The 24,471-nt window shown below is 34.2% G+C and overlaps 2 protein-coding genes across 3 annotated transcripts in view; one reads left to right on the plus strand and one right to left on the minus strand.

Moving 5' to 3' along the window:
• Nucleotides 1-15,736, minus strand: part of LOC139524704 (Golgi pH regulator-like) — a 60,870-nt gene extending 45,134 nt beyond the window's left edge. The window contains exons 1-6 of the mRNA XM_071319718.1: nt 15,593-15,736; nt 12,630-12,689; nt 8,561-8,664; nt 7,701-7,807; nt 6,540-6,650; nt 5,951-6,071 (exon numbers count right to left, since the gene is read on the minus strand). Coding sequence (XP_071175819.1) covers nt 5,951-6,071; nt 6,540-6,650; nt 7,701-7,807; nt 8,561-8,664; nt 12,630-12,689; nt 15,593-15,634 — 545 coding nt within the window. The 5' untranslated portion in view covers nt 15,635-15,736. The remainder of the gene's footprint in view (nt 1-5,950; nt 6,072-6,539; nt 6,651-7,700; nt 7,808-8,560; nt 8,665-12,629; nt 12,690-15,592) is intronic.
• A 227-nt stretch (nt 15,737-15,963) lies between these two features.
• LOC139524703 (ubiquitin carboxyl-terminal hydrolase 25-like) overlaps nt 15,964-24,471 on the plus strand; it is a 32,539-nt gene continuing 24,031 nt past the window's right edge. The window contains exons 1-6 of one of the 2 annotated variants that reach the window (XM_071319716.1): nt 15,964-16,307; nt 17,483-17,671; nt 18,943-19,072; nt 19,605-19,731; nt 20,009-20,174; nt 21,011-21,079. In XM_071319716.1, coding sequence (XP_071175817.1) covers nt 16,263-16,307; nt 17,483-17,671; nt 18,943-19,072; nt 19,605-19,731; nt 20,009-20,174; nt 21,011-21,079 — 726 coding nt within the window. In that variant the 5' untranslated portion in view covers nt 15,964-16,262. The remainder of the gene's footprint in view (nt 16,308-17,482; nt 17,672-18,942; nt 19,073-19,604; nt 19,732-20,008; nt 20,175-21,010; nt 21,080-24,471) is intronic. The other variant, XM_071319717.1, reaches the window with a different exon arrangement.

Below are 24,471 nucleotides of genomic sequence, written 5' to 3' on the forward strand. Positions count from 1 at the left end.
ATGAGGAGACTGACATTTTTCACCATCTTCCGGGGTCCATCAATTTGCGAAAAAAGTAATCTCACTTGCCACCCCGAAAATTTAACCAGACATGTATAAATGTATCAGCTTCGATATGAGCCATCATACATGTTCAAGTAAACGATATGGACTGAGCAACGGAGGAAAACGTTACCATTACGGCCTATGGAGAATTAATTGTAAATGTATACCCAAATGCTGACGCAATGTCAAGGAATCCATGTAAGTCATGTAAACATCAAGAGGATTTAAATCAAGCTGAAAACGATAATGATACGGAGAAAAGTGAAAAACCTGTAGAATGCCATTCAAATTTAGAAAAACAAGAAGAAACAGTAAAACACTTTGCTACACCCCTCACGGAAGCAGATGAAACAGCAGATATCACTGAAATTACAGGGCTAATTCCAGGAAATATCCGAGCTGTAACAAGGAGTGAACTCAAGGAGCAGCAGAATGAAATGAAAGTCAATGAGGCACTTTTAGGAGGTTGGGAACCATCAGAAATAAGACAACAGCAATTAGAAGATGACAATATTGGGAAAGTATTTGCAGCATTTGAAAGCGGATCTCAGAAACCACCATGGGAAAGTATTTCTAGTGGAACATCAGCATTGAAAACTCTTTGGGGACAATGGGACAGATTAGAAATGCATGGAGGAGTTTTATACAGAAGGTTTGAGACAAACATTGGTCAAACAGCCCGAAAACAAATGATTGTTCCTAAGAGTCGAACACAAGATCTATTACACCATTTTCATGACGTACCATCAGCTGCTCATTTAGGCGTAGACAAGACACTGGAAAAGCTCAAGAACGGATTCTATTGGCCTAACATGAAGGAATATGTTCAAGCATATTGCCGTTCATGCGACAGTTGTTTTGCAAGAAAACCCAAGAAAGAATCAACTAAAGCACCTTTGGGTACATATGTCTCAGGAGAACCAATGGAAAGAGTAGCATTAGACATTTTTGGACCACTGCCGTTAACAAAACGAAACAATAAGTACATCTTAGTCATCTCAGATCTATTTACAAAATGGACAGAGGCTATAGCCTTACCAAATCAGGAAAGTTCAACAATTTGTACTGCATTTATTGACCATTTCGTAACAAAATTTGGAGCCCCTCTACAACTACACTCAGATCAAGGGAGAAACTTTCAAGCCGATATTTTCCAGAGAATGTGCAACCTACTAGGCATTCATAAAACCAGAACTACGAGTTTCAGACCACAATCCAACGGTGGTGTGGAACGTTTTAATAGAACACTTGCTTCTATGTTATCGATGTACTGTAAACAAAAACAAGATCAATGGGACCAGTATCTACAACAGGTGATGATGGCATACAGATCTTCCGTACATGCATCTACTTCCAAGACACCAAATTCTATGCTCTTTGGAAGGGAGGTAACTTTACCGCTGCAGGCTGTGATCCCACAGCCAGATATTGAAATTCAAGAAAACCGGTCGCCAGATGACTATGTGGCACACCTACAAAATAAATTAAAAGAAAATCATGCATTTGCAAGGAAAGCACTCAAAAAGGTCTCTATATATCAGAAAAAGAGATATGATCTTAACGCCAAGAAAAGAATCTTTAAAAGGGGGGAAGCTGTCTGGATCTACGACCCAATAAGGAAAAAGGGAGTATGCTCAAAACTCACACCTAAATGGAAAGGACCATTTATAATTGAAAAGAGAATAGATGATGTTACTTACCGAGTAAAGAGAAGCTTGAGGCAGCCGTCGACTGTATATCATGTGGATCGTTTAACACTGTATCAAGGGAGGAATGTACCATCGTGGGCAAGCAGATTTCGAAGAATGATGGATTTAGAGGAAGCAAATAACGACCAGCAATTGGATAAGCCAGTTGGCTAAATGTTGGAGGAATATTAAAGGTCCTCAGCATTCTGTACCTGTTCATACTTTTATTTTTGGATATACTGCAGTATATATTTTTATGACAGATCTGTCGGAGAACGATTTGGGGGTGGTCTGATCAACCACTAGTCAAATCATTGAGATATAGGATAGGGATCCTGGCTGACTAAGGAGGAGCCCAGTAGTCGAGTTTATTTTTGATATGAACAGTTATAGATATTTTTGGAGTTGTTTCGTTGGTGTTATTTGCATGGTTTTGAGTTGAACACATTTATAGAACGGGACGGGGGGAGGATTTTAACTTATTATATAAACAATACAGGGAATTAATGGCAGTATTCCTTGTATTTCAGAATGAGTTCAGTGGTATCGACAAAATGCTGGTTATGCCCGGAAACCTATGAAAAGAAAAAGGACCTGAAGAGCCATGCCATCTCCGAGCATTCGGTGTGCAGAGTTGTTTGTCCATGGTGTGTAGATAGTGAAAGGACGTTTGGCAGGATGTCGGAGCTGACCAAGCACAGTAAGAGAAAGCACAATGATCTCACCATAGACCTCCTGGAGGGTGATTTCTTTACAGAGCCAAATGGATTTTGGTTAGCCAAGCGGCCAGATGATTATGTTAGAATTATAAAGCCTTCAGAATGGACGAGCACTATTGCCATCAGGACCAGGGCAGCACTGTTGGGATGGGTGGAAGCCACCAAGAAGGAGGGATCAGACAAACATAAGAAGTCATGGGAAGAAGGATGGAAGAAAGCACTGGGTCATTCTGTTACAAGTGAGCAGCCCACCAGCTCTAGGAAACGGAAATACAGTCCATCCAGACCTCTAGTGGACCTTCCTGAACTAGCAGTAGCCAGGATTGACCTATCATCTAAGGGGAACATAGGCTTTCTTAGAATGAAGGAGTCGTCAGCAGAAATATGGTTCAAGGTAGAAATGGTACATTGGGTCATGGAGGACTCCAGGGCAAAGGACAATTTGGTTAGGAGAATGAGCATTGCAAAGACAGACCATGAGCCACCACAAACTTGGGGAACAGAACTTAAGTTGTCTGAGTCAAAGCACACCTTGAATCAGGTAACCAAGGCGTTGGGAATTGGTGAGAGACATGTCAGGAAGCTGTTTAGGGGAAAGGTGACGTTTGAAACCAAGTCCAGGAAGAAGGCAGAGGAAACAACCAGGGAAGAAAGTAGTAAATCCGATATTGGAGAAGAGCCAGAGTACGAGATAATGGACTCTATTGGAGAAGTAGACAACCTAGAAGTGATATTAGAAGAAAAGGAACAACCAGAAACAGCTAAAACCATCTCAACAACACAGGAACCATCAGAAAAAGTTGCAGATGTCCTACCAACAGCAGAAAAGAAAAAAACCAAGCAAGCCAGTACCAATTCAAGACAGCCCTCTTAAAAAACTAGACAACAAAGAGAATGATACATATTTACCAATGCTGAGTGAGGACGAGGAGGAAGAGGAGGAGGAAGACAAGGCAACATCAGAGAGGTCAGATGAACGAATCATAATGGTGAGCCATAAGGAAGTGTTTGACATTGACACTGACGAAGAAGAAACTACCAATATATCACTTAGGGAGAGGGCGGAGAAGCTATTAAAGGCAGGAGGGATGCCCCTATTTCCACCAGGGAGGAGACAATGGGCCGGAGAAAGGATGCAGGTGTCGAGTAAACCAACACCAATGTTCTGGCCGCCCAAGGAATGGAGGAAATTGACAGCGGATCAGAAGCTGACAGCCTGGAGGTTCGCTGCCATGACCTTGGCAAGGGAGCATGGAGTCGACACGGTCAAGGAAGAGAGAGACGTACTTGACAAGTATGCCATGCTTGCCTTGCCAGGTACTGCGTTACCTAATCAACCTGGAGAAGACTTGATTATAAAGGCTCGTTTGGCCAATTACCACTTGTTGAAGGATATCTGTCTTGGTAAACTGGAAGGAATTGAAGCTTTGGAATTAATAGATATGCTGGAAGCCGCAACCCGATCAAAACCACAAAATGACTTAGTTAAATTATTATGTAATGTACCTCTGAGATTGTCAGAAGATGTTAAGAAGGATAAATCGCATTAACTGTATACACTTTTTTTACTATCTAAGATGACAACGACCATCACCAAGAAGAACCGATCAAGAGAGACTTAGAACTGTCAAATTTTATTGTTACTGTTCTTTTGTGTTTTAATGCTTATAGTTCATTGCATATATTTTATCATGTGTACAATACAAAAGAGAATTCGGGAGAATTCTTTTTTTATTGGGTGGGGAAAGTGTTATAAATGGGTATTGATAATAATCTCAAAGAAACAACACATTTTATATTTCTAAATTTTATTGGGATCAATATCTGAAAACCTGAAAAATAATGGTCTTAGATGATTTTCATACACTAAGACAACTTTGGCAATCTCAATTTGGGGAGATCAAATTGCATATGTTTATAATAAGTACCAATTTTATCAGATAACATAACATTTAACATAACGTCTATCAACTTATCAAGTTGACATAGCGGTAAAATTCAACTGTCAGTGAACAGGCACTTCGATCACGATTTTCACGGGTCTACATTAAATTCACACTTTCAGGGGATAATGGGTTTATAAAACATGTTTGTCGTTACCTATTCATTCAGTCTCAGTGTTATTTGACACATCCTTTGGGTAGCTTTCCCTTAAATTCCATCGTAGCGAGTGCTTGTTTACGTATATTGGAAGTTGCCATTCCAACGAATGGTCACTTCCGGGTAACGGTACTTCTTTATAAAGTTATAATAATACATAAAAGTATTATTAAGATATGATTAAATTACTTGCTGGCCTTCCTTTTACAGTGTAGGATATTTAATAATAGGAAATAATTACGTTAAGTACGTTTTTGTGTAGCGCCGTTAAGGAACTATTTTGTGATTTCAATGACGTCATATAGTAACGTAGGTGATAAGGCTACGAGTATGGAATTTTAAGGTTTATATTTATTATGTCACTTATTTATTGGAATTAAAGGCAAACTTTCGCGATTTTATGTATTTATAACGACATTTTGGGACATGAGCCAGAGTTTTCCTTGGTATTTCAAAGTTATAGTAGATTTTCAGTTCTGTGAGTCGCGGATGTATTTCACCGTCAAGTATAAATACGGCGTCGCACTAGCACTTTGGCATATCGTATCTGGCTATCAAGCAGAGCAGTACAATAAACCAAACAAACCCTTAAAGTCAAGCAAGCTATTTAGGTACAGGATGCATTTCGATATACAGCTATTTCACCTTAAGCTATGCGATAGCATTTCAAGCCTTTATTTATCTTTTTACATCTTTGGGAATATTTAACTAAAAGCTCACATAAGGACGTCTATAGGAACCAAATATCGCTTTTATAAATATTCCCGCTTAAGCAGGTCTTCAACAGGAAGTGGCTTCATATTAAGACAAGATGAGGAACCAGTTCAATGTTTACAATTTCTCATAGCAGTTTTTGGCAAATTACACAAATTATTAAAGATGTAAAGATACGATGTCCCACCACGTTGACAACTTTCTTATATCGTAGTTTAATGAAATACGTATATTTCATTCTCTCATTATTGTATTGATAGGATAAAGTCTTGTAAATCTGTATTTATAAGTTATATCTGGGGTTCGGAAGGCCAGCATCTTACTATTACAATTTATGGTTATACTATGTTATTGCTGATATTTGCATGCGTTATTTATTGAGATATACATGCCTACTGGACAAGAATAAAAGTCACTCTTTTACGCTGGATTCTTCATTTATATATGATTATGCTGGAGTCAACAAACTACACTCAAAACAAGACAAAGTAACGGAATACTATCAATAAGCAATCATACGGAATTAAAAGTACACTCGACCCCTACTCGCCCGCCTGTAACAGTATTTATTAAATATTGTTCCAAGTTTTTAAACCTGGGCTATCTATAGTGGACTGTACTGGTTGTCTTGTGTTGTTGGATTGCTGACTTGTTTGTATGTACCAATAATCTGTTTCGTTTTACCTTATAAAGACAAACATAGATGTATATGGATAGTTTACAGCACCAAATCCTGATAACAGAGCCATGATAGTCACACCTATAACACCTATTCTTCCTATACACTGCTCTATGTCAAATATTCCTGTCAATAAAATGAATGTCATAGTAAATTCACCATCACAATCATTAATAAATATTTTCAATTATTAACATGTTTCTTAATTTTCAATTATTAACATGTTTCTTAATTTTCAATTATTAACATGTTTCTTACTTTTCTGGGAAAGAGAATATAATTACATTAAAGGTAACAAAGAAGCTTTTGATGTGATGTTTTAAAATATAACTTGGAATTTTTATATCTGGTAAGATATGGTTTTGTTGGAAATTCCTGTGATGATTATATGAACTGCATTTTTTTTTTAACAAATTTATAGTACACAAAAAAAAGTGACATTTTTTTAGATGTTTAAATTTGGTAAACCTAACTAGAAAGTATATTCAAAAAGTCAAACTTGAAACTTTGTCAACCAATATAACGAATGAAAAACAACTGTCATATTCCAGACTTGGTATAAACATTACCAATTTCCTATCAAAGCAGACCTACCTTGTTTAGGACTAAGAATAGGAAATGGATCCCCAATCTTCCAAAAGAAATAAGTAGCTATACACCAAACAGCAAATGTCAATAATACTCTGACATGTTGTTTCTGAGGTACTGAAAAAAGAAATAATAATGTGAGTCAGGTAAATCATTTTTTCCCCTCCTGTCCCTAAAAGCATACATTCTTTATATTTAAAAAAAATCTCTAAATATTTTATCCAAATGTACAGGGCTGTTTTGAATTTCGTAACATTAGCACAGTGGTAAAATATTATTGACATATCACATTTATGTGTGTGCTAAAAATTGAAGAAAATTGTGTACTTTGAAAAGAAGAAATATTCATTAGTTCATCTTCTGAGGAATTATTCTACATGCAGAACAAACCAATACAGATGAACAGACAAAGATCATATTGTATCTCTATTCCAGTATTTCTCGATACATATATTCCAATATATTCCAATAGAAAAAAAGAAAAAAATCTTTCTGATCCTAACAACTTGTGCAAATTTACAAGACTAGTCAATATACATGTAGGCTCTCCTGGCTAACTCATGTACTTGATATCATTTAGTTTAATTTTTATTTTAGTTTGCATACTGTAATTTATGATATGTGCCTCTCTCTTGCTTTCATATAACTTTTGTATGTCTGTACATATACATTATGTAATATTTATACTGCAACTAGTTGTTTTATTTTCTTAAGCTATATTTGTGCAATGTCAATTTCATCATGGAACACTTTTTCTACAAACAGAGGTTCATCAAGGGGTGAGAATACATTTGAAATCAAATTTACAATTTAAATAGCTATCAATGTGTTAATTTAAGTTGCAGTAGAAAAACAATATTAGGCCAATGTCAGAAAAATATATACTTTTTTGTAATTGGTACAAAACTGGGGAAGTGCTAGTTAGAACCTTGCCCTTTCCTGGTTTCTCAGCCCCATACAAAAAAGTTTAGATGTTTCTGTATTGACCTAATATTGTGTATGTATTGTGTGTATCTCTATACCAATGTATTTTGGTTTGTTGAGAAATAATGATATAAATAATAGATTTTCTAATAGTCCATATTCTAATTTTGAAGGTTTTTTTTCCGGGAACCCAACTTTTTATCAACCATGTTATCAATCAAATGTGTAAGCAATTTTACTTACCAAATTTCAAATTACAAATTATGAAATAAGCAATATAGAATGGTAACACTACAATCAACACTGATAATATGGCATATAGCCCTAGTTTCCAATGGAAATATCTGGAGCTGAAATACACAAAACAATCTGTAATTTTTTCTATTAAAACAGGAAATATATAAATTTCAATTCAAAATTTTACCAATTTGCCATCTTCAGCAGTTTCTGAGCAAAGGCTTCATTTACAAAGAAAAGATCTTAATCTTTGATTTGATTAAAAATTAAAATTTATGAAACCCAAAATCTTTCAGCAATATTATAACTGAGCTTCTGTTGCTTCTCAATCTACTTCTCAAAATGATGCATTCTAAACTTTCTTAAGATTCAAGAAGTCTGATATCAACAGCATTGTTTCAAAGATAAAGTATAAAAATGTTTTTCTAAAACCTATCTAATGCATAGTTTTACACAAAGATCTGTTAATCAAATTCTCATTCAGGTAAATAAATTATTTTATTGTGATGTGTATATTGTGGTAAGTGGTAACAATGGGGCATCAAAGGTTTAGAATTGCGAAAAATAGTTACCTCCCCTGCATATGTATCTACCCCTATTAGTCAATTACTACTGAAAATTATTATTAATTTATTAAGTAGACTTTAAAATTTAGCTGTACAGATGGTTATGTATCATGTGTATGTACTCAATACATTTCTTGGATTTATTTATCACTAATCTGACCTTACATTTAGTCTGATGTGTACTATATTTTAAACTTTGCAAGGTACATGTATATATCATTTTTACAACATTCCTACACCCTACCCTGAAATAAGAGTAACAGGACCAACAATAGATTTGTTTTTTTTGTCAAGACTTACTCTGCATCAAGTACTCCAAGAATTTCAAATATGATCAGTTCAAACATGGTACAGGATAATGAAAATGTCACTGAAAACACTAACAGTACAACAGAGTGGTGGACCTGAAACACACAATAATAGGCTTACAATAAGTTCACATGGTACAAGATAATGAAAATTTCACTGAAAACACTAACAGTACAACAGACGATGGACCTGAAACAGAAAATAATAAGCTTACAATAATGTAACATGGTACAGGACAACAAAAATGTCACAGAAAACAGTAACAGCACAACAGACGATGGACCTGAAACACACAATAATAGGCTTACAATAAGTTCTTGGTTCTCTGGTTATAGGTTGTATCATTTGCAATCATACCATATCTTCACATATATATAATAGCAATACAATTTGATTTATAGATCATATGTCATATTGTCAAAAAGATACTAAATGAAAGATTAGGCTTTATAAGAGTAATTCAAAGCCTTTAAGGGCATATAAACCAAAATGAAGCTACTCATTGCACTTATTTAATGTTGGGGTGACAACATCTTTTCTCATGTCAGTGTATGTGGTGACAAATAGGCAATAATGTTAGTGTATGTGGTGACAAATATGCAGTAATGTCAATGTATGTGGTGACAAATAGGAAAATTCAAATAGGCAAATTTGACAATGTGTGTGGTGAAAAATATGCAATAATGTTAGTGTATGTGGTGACAAATAGGCAATAATGTCAATGTGATGAATGGTGACAATATCTGCAATTATCTCAATGTGTGTGGTGACAACAAGTCAATAATGTCCATGTATGTGGTGACAAATAGGCAATTATGTAAATGTTTGTGGTGACAATATCTGCAATTATGTTAATGTATGTGGTGACAATAAGGCAATTATGTCAAAGGGTGTGTGGTGACAAATAGGCAATTATGTTAGTGTGTGTGGTGACAAATAAGCAATTATATCAATGAGTGTGTTGACAATATCTGCAATTATGTCAATGTGTGTGGTGACAAATAGGCAATTATGTCAATGTGTGTGTAGTAGCAAATAGGCAATTATGTCAATCGGTGTGTGGTGACAAATAGGCAATTATGTCAATGTGTGTGTGGTGACAAAAAGGCAATTATGTCAATATGTGTGTGGTGACAAATAGGCAATTAGGTCAATATGTGTGGTGACAATATCTGCAATTATGTTAATGTGTGTGGTGACAAATAGACAATTATGTCAATGTCTGTGTGGTGACAAATAGCCAATTATGTCAATGTTTGTGTGGTGACAAATAGGCAATTATGTCAATGTGTGTGGTTACAAATAGGCAATTATGTCAATGTGTGTGGTGACAAATAGCCAATTATTCTAATGTGTGTGGTGACAATATCTGCAATTATGTAAATGTGTGTGATGACAAATAGGCAATTATGTCAATGTCTGTGTGGTGACAAATAGGCAATTATTTCAATGTGTGTGTAGTGGCAAATATGCAATTATGTCAATGTGTGAATGGTGACAAATATGCAATTATGTCAATCAGTGTGTTGACATAATAGGTACTTATGTCAATGTGTGTGATGGCAGCATAGACAATAATGTCAAAGTGTGTGGTGACTTAATATGCAATTATGTCAATGCAAGTGGTGACACATCTGCACTTATGTAAATGTTTATGGTGACAACATAGGCACTTGTGTCAGGATTGTGGTGAGAACATCTGCACTTATGTCAATGTTTGTGGTGACAATATCTGTACTTATGTCAGGGTGTGTGGTGGCAACATAGGCACTTTTGTCAGTGTTTGTGGTGACAATATCAGCACTTATGTCATTGTGTGTGGTGACAACATCTGTACTAACGTCAATGTGTGTGGTGACAATATATGTACTTATGTCAATTTGTGTGGTGACAATATCTTCACTTATGTCAATGTGTGTGGTGACAACATCTGTACTAATGTCAATATATGCGGTGACAACATCTGTACTAATGTCAATGTATGTGGTGACAATATATGTACTTATGTCAATGTGTGTGGTGACAATATCTTCACTTATGTCAATGTGTGTGGTGACAATATCTGTACTAATATCAATGTGTGTGGTGACAATATATGTACTTGTGTCAATGTGGGTGGTGACAAAATCTGCAATTATGTCAATGTGTGTGGTGACAACATCTGTACTAATGTCAATGTGTGTAGTGACAACATCTGCACTTATGTCAATGTGTGTGGTGACAACATCTGTACTAATGTTAATGTGTGTGGTGACAACATCTATACTAATGTCAATTAGTGTGGCGACAACATCTGTACTAATGTCAATGTGTGTGGTGACAACATCTGTACTAATGTCAATGTATGTGGTGACAATATATGTACTTATGTCAATGTGTGTGGTGACAATATCTTCACTTATGTCAATGTTTGTGGTGACAATATCTGTACTTATGTCAGGGTGTGTGGTGGCAACATAGGCACTTTTGTCAGTGTTTGTGGTGACAATATCAGCACTTATGTCATTGTGTGTGGTGACAACATCTGTACTAACGTCAATGTGTGTGGTGACAATATATGTACTTATGTCAATGTGTGTGGTGACAATATCTTCACTTATGTCAATGTGTGTGGTGACAACATCTGAACTAATGTCAATGTGTGTGGTGACAACATCTGTACTAATGTCAATGTATGTGGTGACAATATATGTAATTATGTCAATGTGTGTGGTGACAATATCTTCACTTATGTCAATGTGTGTGGTGACAACATCTGTACTAATGTCAATGTGTGTGGTGACAATATATGTACTTATGTCAATGTGGGTGGTGACAACATCTGCAATTATGTCAATGTGTGTGGTGACAACATCTGTACTAATGTCAATGTGTGTAGTGACAAAATCTGCACTTATGTCAATGTGTGTGGTGACAACATCTGTACTAATGTTAATGTGTGTGGTGACAAGATCTATACTAATGTCAATTAGTGTGGCGACAACATCTGTACTAATGTCAATGTGTGTGTCGACAACATCTGTACTTATGTCAATGTGTGTGGTAACAACATCTGTACTAATGTCAATGTGTGTAGTGACAACATCTGCATTTATGTCAATGTGTGTGGTGACAACATCTGCACTTATGTCAATGTTTGTGGTGACAATATCTTCACTTATGTCAATGTGTGTGGTGACAACATCTGTACTAATGTCAATGTGTGTAGTGACAATATCTGCATTTATGTCAATGTGTGTGGTGACAACATCTGCACTTATGTCAATGTTTGTGGTGACAATATCTTCACTTATGTCAATGTGTGTGGTGACAACATCTGTACTAATGTCAATGTGTGTGGTGACAACATCTGTACTAATGTCAATGTGTGTGGTGACAACATCTGTACTTCAATGTGTGTGGTGACAACATCTGTACTTCAATGTGTGTGGTGACAACATCTGTACTAATGTCAATATGTGTAGTGACAACATCTGCATTTATGTCAATGTGTGTGGTGACAACATCTGCACTTATGTCAATGTTTGTGGTGACAAGATAGGCACTTATGTCAGGGTTTGTGGTGACAATATCTGCAATTATGTCAGAATTTGTGGTGACAATATCTGTAATTATGTAAATATGTGTGGTGACAACATAGGCACTTATGTCAATGCTTGTGGTAACAATATCAACACTACTCTCAATGTATATGTTGACAACATAGGCAGTTATGTCAATATATTTGACAACATCTGCATTTGTGTTGTTTGAGTTCATTCTAACATAAGTGCTTGTGATGACAACACTTGTACTCATGTCAACATCTAGACAGCATTAATGTCAATGTTTGAGGTGACAACATATGTACTTATGTCAAGATATGTGCCAGGTGACAATAATTGCCATTGTGTTGGTTGAGGTTATCTGTTTTCCCAGAAACTTCAATAACACCCAAATTTTATAATGATTGGTGCATGCAATCAAACACTACTGAAATATTAATAATGGCAGAAAGAAAACAGAAAGTTAAAAGATTGTTTCTGAAATAGCACTGCATTAAATCATATCTTATTCTTACCTCATAATCCTTGAACAATTGCTTTAGAAAGAAAACCCAGCCTCCACCAAAAAATAAAACCTAAAGAAAAAACACATAATATTCAAAACATAAGTTCAACATAAATGTATGCAACTGTATAATATTCTTCATTTAAGTAACCCTTACCATGTGGGGATTGTAAGTAAATGACTCCCTCTGATTGCAGGTCCAGGTCAATAACCAGACTAAGCCAAAAATCAGGCATTTCAAATGATTTGTTTTTACATTCTCGAATTTTTGGTTGAAATAACCTCCTTAAGACTGTCATACCCAGATCAGTGTCATTCAGATCTAAACAATATTGATGGTAAACCATTACATGAGACTACTGAGTTAAAATACATCTATAGGCAAACTTTGGTATTTAAGAGGACACGATAAAGAATGAAAAATCAAAATTGATATTCTTGCACCAGATGACTAACTTAGGAGCAGCAATTTTAAAATGTCTCTTTGACATATAGACCCTTGTCACATCTCCTTTATTGCATAAAATGCATGTATGATAATGACAATATTACCATAATCTTTATCGAATAAAATTACTTTAAAGAATATTTGTTGGACAACACACTAAAGGTCTTTCAATGCTATGAGTATGAAGAGCATTTTGTAATAGAATTCTTTCTTGTGATTCTTACCACATCTTCTAATTTACATATTTATATATACAATGTATCTTAATTGGCCTTTTATTTTTTTTATTCGAGCCTCACTAATGTGTCTTTAATAAGATCTTGAAAATAAAATGAGCATTTGTGGTTAAAAAAAATTAAGTCAGGTATCTACATATCTGATGAGTTTATTGGTCAGTGGTCGGTACCTCAAATGACTGAAGAACACTGTTATTATCAGAATAACACTTGTAGTGAATGAATAACACTTGAAATCTAAAAATAGCACATATTAGTGACTTTAAAACGTTGATTTTTAAATAATAGTATATTAATTACCAGGCACAATATATACTCAAGACAAACAAATATATTTCACAGCACAGGATAAACACTTGACTATACCAATGACAGTCACATATAAAATGTAGAGTTAATGTTAATGAGCAAATATAGCGTCAAGCCATTAAAAATAATAAATATAATCATCCAAACAGATTGAATAAACATATGAGCTAGCCGCAGTATAAACAAGCACATCTTATAAATAAGTACATAGAATACAATAAAATTCATAACTAACACAGTTGTATGTGGCGGGTGGGAGGGTAAATAATTTCAATGATAAATTTCAAATGTACCGCGAATCCCAAAACAAAGAAATATATAAGAGCGTCCTGTATCCAGGTAACAAAGTAACCAATCAAAATAAGGAATACTCGGAACAATTTCTTCCGAGTAAATGTAAACAGTGATTCACGTGGTAATTATCCATTTTTATAAAATCAAAAATTACACATAAAGGTTTTTATAACTCAGAAATTATATATAAAAAGCAGGTAAGTTCATAAAGATCGTTATAAATATAGTGTTTACTCCAACATGGCGACCAAGGATACCGCATTTATTCAATGCCACATGGTCGCCATGTTGGATGTACAAAAATGTACACACTTATTACACTATATTTATAATGATCTTTAAAAACTTACCTACTTGCTGTAAATCATTTTTAAGTCAATGTTTAAAAGTCACCAATGTGTGCTCATATTAAATTTGAAGTGTTATTCAGTCATTACAAGTGTGATTCAGATAAGAACGGTGTTATTCGGTCATTCATGTTACCCATCAGTGGTTGTCATCTTTAAAGTCTATTCAATTACACCTTATCGGCCTTTTCAGCTACTGTTAGCTTAAAATTGGTTAAATCTTACTCTAATTCCTCAAAATATCCCTTTGCATCGGAACTAAACACATTTAATTTTTTAAAACAGTTATTGGCATGACACGGGTTATGTTCTTCTCATATATTTTATGATAGTATGATACTGAACCCCTAACGGGAGGGATTGTGCCTGATATTCATATGATGAAGACATAATCTTTCAATCAGTTTAATTGAGGTCTGGAGCTGGCATGGCAGTTAACTGCTAGTAGTCTGTTGTTATTTATGTATTTTTGTCATTTTATTTATTTTCTTTTGTTACATCTTTTGACATCGGACTCAGACTTCTCTTGAACTGAATTTTAATGTGCGTATTGTTATGCATTTACTTTTCTTCATTGGCTAGAGGTATAGGGGGAGGGTTGAGATCTCATAAACATGTTTAACCCCGTCGCAATTTTGCGCCTGTCCCAAGTCAGGAGCCTCTGGCCTTTGTTAGTCTTGTATGATTTTTAATTTTAGTTCCTTGTGTATAATTCGGAGTTTAGTATGACGTCCATTATCACTGTACTAGTATATATATTTTAGGGGCCAGCTGAAGACACCTACGGATGTTGGAATTTTCGCTACATTGGAGACCCATTGGTGGCCTTCGGCTGTTGTCTGCTATATGGTCGGGTTGTTGTCGCTTTGACACATTCCCCATTTCCTTTCTCAATTTTATTAAAGATTCCAAAATGATCCCGAAATCTTGATATAAATTTAAATCCTGACATCCCGAAATTCGATAAAAAAATTCCCGAACCTCAAAAGTGTCAATCTCAAAATCCCGAGCTTAAAAACACTTGATCCCGGAGTCCCAATAAAGGTCCTATCCCCCCTCACAAAATATTACCGTTAATGATTATGTCATTTGGCAAGAATTTTTACCATTATTCGTCATGAAAGTATCACCATTACCATCCTGTGGCATAGATTCTAGTCTAAATAATTATGATGGTGTCCCAGAATTTTTTTTGAAAAAAAAGCCTTGTGCAAGATATCATAATATTTGGACTAGCATACTACATAATTGATCATAATTTGTCAAGTTATGAAGTACCATGAATAATCTATATTCAATCAACAAGTGTGTAAAGTTCTATCATAAAGATACTTGAAACCTGTGAAAAGAACATCAAACAAGAATCCACTAAAAATGACATGATGCTGTGGCTGTAGACTTGGGATCTCCCCTCTGTTCCAACGTCAACATAAACACGTGTCTTTGAAGGGTGACACGAGAAAGGTTCCGAACGGTACAATCATCCCAAATGATAGGAATAACGCAAATTGTGATTGGATATTGAGCGAACGTCTTATCATTATCATTTTCGTGTTGTATTTTTTTTTAAATCGTCGTCTTTAGAACAATTTGTCTTCGTTTACAATAAAATTATATTATTTTAAGGTGAAGATTTGAATATTAATAATAAGACTCTAAAAACTTCATGAAATTCATATTTTTCTTTGTTTCGCCTTAAGAATATTGTCCAATTAAAACATGTCTTTCAAAAGAATCTAAGCATCCATTTGGGGAAGCCCCTACAGCAGCCATGATAATCACGATGGGAAACTTGCGATTGTCAACATTGGACATGATTTAATGCATACATGTTTTATGAGCCAAACCTATATATTTCATTTGAATGAGATTTATTTACTTTTGTTGTCTTATTGTATAAAAGATATTTCAGTAGCATTCATGGGGAATTAGCTGCATGTTTTGCTGTGACTGAAATCTTGAGACAAATTCTTGTCCATCAGAGCCAACTTGAGACACACGTGTGAACTATGACAGTTAAACAACCACCATTGCCTCAGCCATGTCATTCACAGGTCAGAATTTTATCAGGAAATTTTACTTTTTGATTGAATTATAACAGTAGAGCATTCTCCTCCTTATCAAATTTTAAGGAAATTAACCACTTACCTCTATGCGATTATGGCTTTATATTTATCTATACTATAGTCCAGACCACTCTCTAGCTAAGGTCAAAAAGTGCTTTACCTAGCTGACTGATTATGGCTGGCTAAGTATTTAAGTATCTATTACTCCAGTGAATGCGGTCACACTTTCCCCTTTCCCCACCTGGAGCAGAGTCATTTTAACCTTAGACAGTTCTAAAACTGCTGACATTCATCATCAATCATGTCCCAAAGACTTTTGAATTTGTACACTTTCTCTTAAATATCCTATGTCTAAATGCTTTAACTATTACTTCACAGTAAGACCTCTGGAACACATACATGTACTTAAAAAACTTGTAGATGGTGTATTTATACATGTATGACTCTTGACAGAACTCAAACAATTGGATAGATATCATCTTTTACATCTTATACTTGTATATTTAAGATATATTTAATGTGTACATCTACATTGTTAAACTTATAGAATTGTTGCTCAATTAATTTTATCACTGAAATAGTTCATGGTTTCCCTTTATGTCCTGTATCAAATCACGAAGTAAAGTACTGAACATCATAGTACTGCAAGTATTGATGAAAGGTCACAGGCATTTGTCTCAGAAAAAAATTATATCTCTATACCTGATAGTTACATGTGGGTTCAGTTACATAGATTTTTTTTTTACTGAGACAAGTTCCTCTGTGCATGATGAATAAATAACGGGGAATTCAACATCACCATTATTATTATTATATTGCAGTGATACAAAGTATAATCATTTGTTATATGTATATTTTTTGTTGTTATTATCTTATACATGTATTAATATTTATATAACAGTTTAATATATATATATATAGCAGATCCATTATTCCGCATGTGTTTACACAAACTTTTGGTATTCATGATTATTAATGTTACATACTGATATATATTTCTCATGACAAAACATTTTCATATCATTTTATTCATTTATCTAAAAGACTTAGTTCTAAAAGCTACATTTTGTACTATACAGTGTATTATATTAGATCATCAGGTTAAGTGACAGTGATATCAGTGTATATGTATCATGAGAATAGACAGTTTTTGTGTATTTCAGGGAAGAAAACAGGATGAACTTTTGACAGTGTGTAACCAGATAAAGGAAATTACAGGAATACATGATGAAAAAGTGATAAAGCGAGCTATTGATGCTTGTCAAGATGAAAATGGACAGTTTAATGTAGAAAATGTTGTGGCAATGTTGGTGGCTGAAGACAGCCAAGTAACCAACAGTCCTCCTAAAAAGGTAAACATTTTAAAAAATACATGTTTTTTAATGGCTGTTTGGTGTGAGCCAAGGCTTTGTGTTAAAGACGTTATTCTGACCTATATTGGTTTACTTTTACAAATTGTGACTTAGATGGAGAGTCGTCTCATTGGCATTCATACCACATCTTCTTATATCTATTCAATAATCATATGTTCATGAAAACTTTATATTGGCGCATAAACTTTTTATGCCCCACCTACGATAGTAGAGGGGCATTATGTTTTCTGGTCTGTGCCTCCGTTCGTTCGTCCGTTCGTTCGTCCGTCTGTGCGTCCGTTCGCTTCAGGTTAAAGTTTTTGGTCGAGGTAGTTTTTGATGAAGCTGAAGTCCAATCAACTTGAAACTTGATACACATGTTCCCCATGATATGATCTTTCTAATTTTAATGCCAAATTATAGTTTTGACCCCAATTTCATGGTTCACTGAACATAGAAAATGATAGTGCAAAGTTCAGGTTAAAGTTTTTGGTCAAGGTAGTTTTTGAAGAAGTTAAAGTTACATCAACTTGAAACTTAGTACACATGTTCCCTATGATATGATCTTTCTAATTTTAATTCCAAAGTTTTGACCCCAATTTCATGGTCCACTGAACATAGAAAATGATAGTGCGAGTGGGGCATCCGTGTACTATGGACACATTCTTGTTATGCCCCACCTACGATAGTAGAGGGGCATTATGTTTTCTGGTCTGTGCCTCCGTTTGTTCGTCCGTCTGTGCGTCCGTTCGCTTCAGGTTAAAGTTTTTGGTCGAGGTAGTTTTTGATGAAGCTGAAGTCCAATCAACTTGAAACTTGATACACATGTTCCCCATGATATGATCTTTCTAATTTTAATGCCAAATTATAGTTTTGACCCCAATTTCATGGTTCACTGAACATAGAAAATGATAGTGCAAAGTTCAGGTTAAAGTTTTTGGTCAAGGTAGTTTTTGATGAAGTTAAAGTTACATCAACTTGAAACTTAGTACACATGTTCCCTATGATATGATCTTTCTAATTTTAATTCCAAAGTTTTGACCCCAATTTCATGGTCCACTGAACATAGAAAATGATAGTGCGAGTGGGGCATCCGTGTACTATGGACACATTCTTGTTAGAATTTGTTTTGACCATAAATTATTTTGAAATACAATAGTTGCTCATGTTGCACAACTAAAAAGATAATAATGCCATTGTACCACATAATTACTATCATTAAATGTTAACCAATATATATATTCATGACTTTCTTTATACTTTAATTGCAGTCAACTGTGAATCCGTTACCTCCAAGGACGACAGCTGCAGATACATTAGATGCTAAAGGGAAACCAGGCACTGATTCTACAGCTACACAATCAACAGAAACACAGTCAACCAGTACAAATAAAAGTCAAGGTATAATTTGTCATTCCCATTTTATTCATTCCAATCAAAAAACTTAAAAGGAAATTAAATAAGTAACACATCTTATAAGAATTCTATTCTGCATTACTAATTAAATGCAAAGGAATATAACACCATGCAGTGACATTGTGGAGAGTATGATTTTAAATGTCCATCAGCCAGTAGAGTCCTCTAGTCACTTTATATTGACCTGCATAGCTAGTCCTTTCACTATTTATAGTTAGATCCCCTTATAGTTTGAAAGACATTTTTGTGATGTCTGCAAATACTTAGATACTCAAGTATTTCTTGGTAATTCAGTAATCTGTTTCCTGTTACCATGTAAGATATTATCTACTTTCTTTTCATAAAAATTAATTTGCATGTACATCAAACAAAAATAGTAAATCTATATAAAAAAAACCCCAGAAAGAGTGCTTTTACTGTGACATATATTTAAGAATATGACAAATTTCTTTGATGTAATCAACACTTTGTTTGTAAACATGCTTTGTATTTAAAACTCTTTTGATATGAACAACAGGTGTCATAGACTTGACAACAGAAACAAATGAAAGTGACGAACTACAGAAAGCAATCGCCGCCAGTCTTCAAGATACACAGGGAATTCTGGGAGGTCAGGTTTCAAAGGAAGAACAGGATATAAGCAGGTTATTTATGAACTGCAGAAATCTATAAGTTATATAAAAAGCTGGGTTGCTGTCTCATTGACCCACTTCCTAAATCTCTATTTATTTATAATTGATGAACTACGGAAGACTTAATGATTCAATTGTATTGCTTGTTATCTAATGTTCTTTATTCTCAATAATAAAACCTCAACCTCAATGTTTTGCTACATGTTCTCATTTAAATAATGATGTAATTTTTTGATTGAAGAAACCAGTGTATGTAATGTTTTACACAAATCTTTCTTGTACTTTTCAGAGTGTTAGAACAAAGTTTAATAGAAAGTAAAGCTGGGACAAAACGGAAAAGAGGTGATATATGGTTTGTAGACCCACTTAATCCTCATGAAAGGAAGAGACTAGAAGAATGTCCTGTTGGTTTAAAGAATGTGGGAAATACCTGTTGGTTTAGTGCCGTAATACAGGTAATCATACTTACCTGTTGTTTTAGTACTTTTATACTGGTAATCATATTTGCCTGTTGGTTTAGTGCTGTTATACTGGTAATCATATTTACCTGTTGGTTTAGTGTTGTTGTACTGGTAATCATATTTACCTGTTGGTTTAGTGCTGTTATACTGGTAATCATATTTACCTGTTGGTTAAGTGCTGTAATACAGGTACTCATATTTACCTGCTGGTTAAGTGCTGTTATACAGGTAATCAGATTTACCTGCTGGTAAAGTGCTGTAATACAGGTAATCAAGAGTATAAAGGTTGAAAAATGCTTGTTTAAATTGAAAACACCTTCAAGACTCTATCAAAATGACCTGGTGTTTTGTACAGACTTTCAGATCTTGTTATCTGTAAGTATATTTAAAACATTTATTTGACATTCCAGGCTTGCATCTCTGCCCACTTCTGATAAATATTTACCCAAGAAAGAACTTCAAAATCAAAGAAAACATTTCAGACATTATTTTGAAAAGATTAATTGTTACCTGGAATCTTCATTTGAATTGGCAAAGTTTTTAAATCTTAGTTTAGATTAGCATACATTAATGACTAAATGTGGTGAATTTGGAGTATACAAAGTAACAATAATAACATAAACCAGAAGTAATAATTGTGTCACTTTGCGACTTGTATAAGTGAAGGATATAATCTGGTAACATTAACATGGTGGTATTCAACATCCACATTAGGAAGATCCAACTGTGGAAGCAAAATCCATCTAACAGAAACATAGTCTCTGAAGCTACGTAATTTCTTTTATTGGTATGAGTAATACAATAGAAATATATCCATTTTATCATTTCAGTCTTTATTTAATCTCAGAAGATTTCGACATTTGGTGCTTAACTTCAAACTACCTAAAGATCCTGCACAGGTAAGACAATTAGATGATGTATAAGTAGTGATAAGGGTAATACATGTATTAAAGTACAACCTGATAATCTACCAATGTAAGCCTGTTAGTTAACCCTCAAAAGGTGCCCTATACCATATATTCAACTTTTTATACGACCGCAAAATTGAAAAAATTTTCGTCGTATATTGCTATCACGTTGGCGTCGTCGTCGTCGTCGTCGTCGTCGTCCGAATACTTTTAGTTATCGCACTCTAACTTTAGTAAAAGTGAATGGAAATCTATGAAATTTTAACACAAGGTTTATGACCACAAAAGGAAGGTTGGTATTGATTTTGGGAGTTTTGGTTCCAACATTTTAGGAATTAGGGGCCAAAAAGGGCCCAAATAAGCATTTTCTTGGTTTTCGCACTATAACTTTAGTTTAAGTTAATAGAAATCTATGAAATTTTGACACAAGGTTTATGACCACAAAAGAACGGTTGGGATTGATTTTGGGAGTTTTGGTTTCAACAGTTTAGGAATTAGGGGCCAAAAAAGGGCCCAAATAAGCATTATTCTTGGTTTTCGCACAATAACTTTAGTTTAAGAAAATAGAAATCAATGAAATTTAAACACAATGTTAATGACTACAAAAGGAAGGTTGGTATTGATTTTGGGAGTTTAGGTCCCAATAGTTTAGGAATTAGGGGCCAAAAAGGGACCCAAAATAAGCATTTTTCTTGGTTTTCGCACCATAACGTTAGTATAAGTAAATAGAAATCTATGAAATTTAAACACAAGGTTTATGACCATAAAAGGAAGGTTGGTATTGATTTTGGGAGTTTTGGTCCCAACAGAATAAGGGGCCCAAAGGGTCCAAAATTAAACTTTGTTTGATTTCATCAAAATTGAATAATTGGGGTTCTTTGATATGCCGAATCTAACTGTCATGACTGTGTATGTAGATTCTTAACTTTTGGTCCCGTTTTCAAATTGGTCTACATTAAGGTCCAAAGGGTCCAAAATTAAACTTAGTTTGATTTTGACAAAAAATGAATCAGTTAGGTTCTTTGATATGCTGAATCTAAAAATGTACTTAGATTCTTGATTATTGGCCCAGTTTTCAAGTTGGTCCAAATCGGGGTCCAAAATTAAACTTTGTTTGATTTCATCAAAAATTGAATAAATGGGGTTCTTTGATATACCAAATCTAACTGTGTATGTAGATTCTTCATTTTTGGTCCTGTTTTCAAATTGGTCTACACTAAAGTCCAAAGGGTCCTAAATTAAACTTAGTCTGATTTTAACAAAAATTGAAATCTTGGGGTTCTTTGATATGCTGAATCCAAAAATGTACTTATAGATTTTTATACGACCGCAAAATTTGAAAAAATTTTCGTCGTATATTGCTATCACGTTGGCGTCGTCGTCGTCGTCCGGCGTCCGAATACTTTTAGTTTTCGCACTCTAACTTTAGTAAAAGTGAATGGAAATCTATGAAATTTTAACACAAGGTTTATGACCACAAAAGGAAGGTTGGTATTGATTTTGGGAGTTTTGGTCCCAACATTTTAGGAATTAGGGGCCAAAAAGGGCCCAAATAAGCATTTTCTTGGTTTTCGCACTATAACTTTAGTTTAAGTGAATAGAAATCTATGAAATTTTGACACAAGGTTTATGACCACAAAAGGAAGGTTGGGATTGATTTTGGGGGTTTTGGTTCCAACAGTTTAGGAATTAAGGGCCAAAAAAGGGCCCAAATAAGCATTATTCTTGGTTTTCGCACAATAACTTTAGTATAAGTAAATAGAAATCAATGAAATTTTAGCACAAGGTTTATGACCACAAAAGGAAGGTTGGGATTGATTTTTGGAGTTGAGGTCACAACAGTTTATGAATTAGGGGCCAAAAAGGGGCCCTATTAAGCATTATTTTTGGTTTTTGCACCATAACTTTAGTATAAGTAAATAGAAATCTATGAAATTTAAACACAAGGTTTATGACCATAAAAGGAAGGTTGGGTTTGATTTTGGGAGTTTTGGTCCTAACAGTTTAGGAATAAGGGGCCCAAAGGGTCCAAAATTGAACTTTGTGTGATTTCATCAAAAATTGAATAATTGGGGTTCTTTGATATGCCGAATCTAACTATGTATGTAGATTCTTAATTTTTGGTCCCGTTTTCAAATTGGTCTACATTAAGGTCCAAAGGGTCCAAAATTAAACTTAGTTTGATTTTAACAAAAATTGAATCCTTGGGGTTCTTTGATATGCTGAATTTAAAAATGTACTGAGATTTTTAATTATTGGCCTAGTTTTCAAGTTGGTCCAAATGGGGGTCCAAAATTAAACTTTGTTTGATTTCTTCAAAAATTGAATAAATGGGTTCTTTGATATGCCAAATCTAACTGTGTATGTAGATTCTTAATTTTTGGTCCAGTTTTCAAATTGGTCTACAATAAGGTCCAAAGGGTCCAAATTAAACTAAGTTTGATTTTAACAAAAATTAAATTCTTGGGCTTATTTGATATGCTTTATCTAAATATGTACTTTGATTTTTGATTATGGGCCCAGTTTTCAAGTTGGTCCAAATCAGGATTCCATATCAAGTATTGTGCAATAGCAAGAAATTTTCAATTGCACAGTATTGCACAATAGCAAGAAATATCTAATTGCACAATATTGTGCAATAGTAATTAATTTTCAATTGGAGTTATCTTTCTTTGTATAGAATAGTAGTTGATAATATATGTTGGAAATTTGCCAGACATGACTATGATGTCATTTTCTATTTTTATTTGCCAATAACTTTATGTAAATAACTTCATTGGAAATTTGCCAATATAAAATGTTGCTGATGAAGCTTTTTTTCCTTATCTTATCTAAAATGTTTTAGATAATGTATGTTGGAAATTTGCCAGACATGACTATGATGTCATTTTCTATTTTTATTTGCCAATAACTTTATGTAAATAACTTCATTGGAAATTTGCCAATATAAAATGTTGCTGATGAAGTTTTTTTTATTGTTTTATACAATAAACAATGTATATTCACTTTTACTACCAACCAATCTTTACCATTCAGTGATAACAAGCACTTTATTTTACATTTTAATATTTTATGATGTATTTAAAAGAGTAGTTATTGTTGCAAACTCCATTAGAAATTTGAATTGATATCAGTTTTGGAAAAAGGGAAACGGGGATGTGAAAAAAGGGGGGGGGGGGGGGGTTAAATTTTTCTCATTTTAGATTTCATAAATAAAAAGAAAATTTCTTCAAACATTTTTTTGAGAGGATTAATATTCAACAGCATAGTGAATTGCTCAAAGGCAAAAAAAAAACTTTTAAGTTCATTAGACCACATTCATTCTGTGTCAGAAACCTATGCTGTGTCAACTATTTAATTTTAGATTTAAATAAGAAGAAATC

Source organism: Mytilus edulis, chromosome 5 (assembly GCF_963676685.1).
Source record: "Mytilus edulis chromosome 5, xbMytEdul2.2, whole genome shotgun sequence".
Classification (NCBI taxonomy): domain Eukaryota; kingdom Metazoa; phylum Mollusca; class Bivalvia; order Mytilida; family Mytilidae; genus Mytilus; species Mytilus edulis.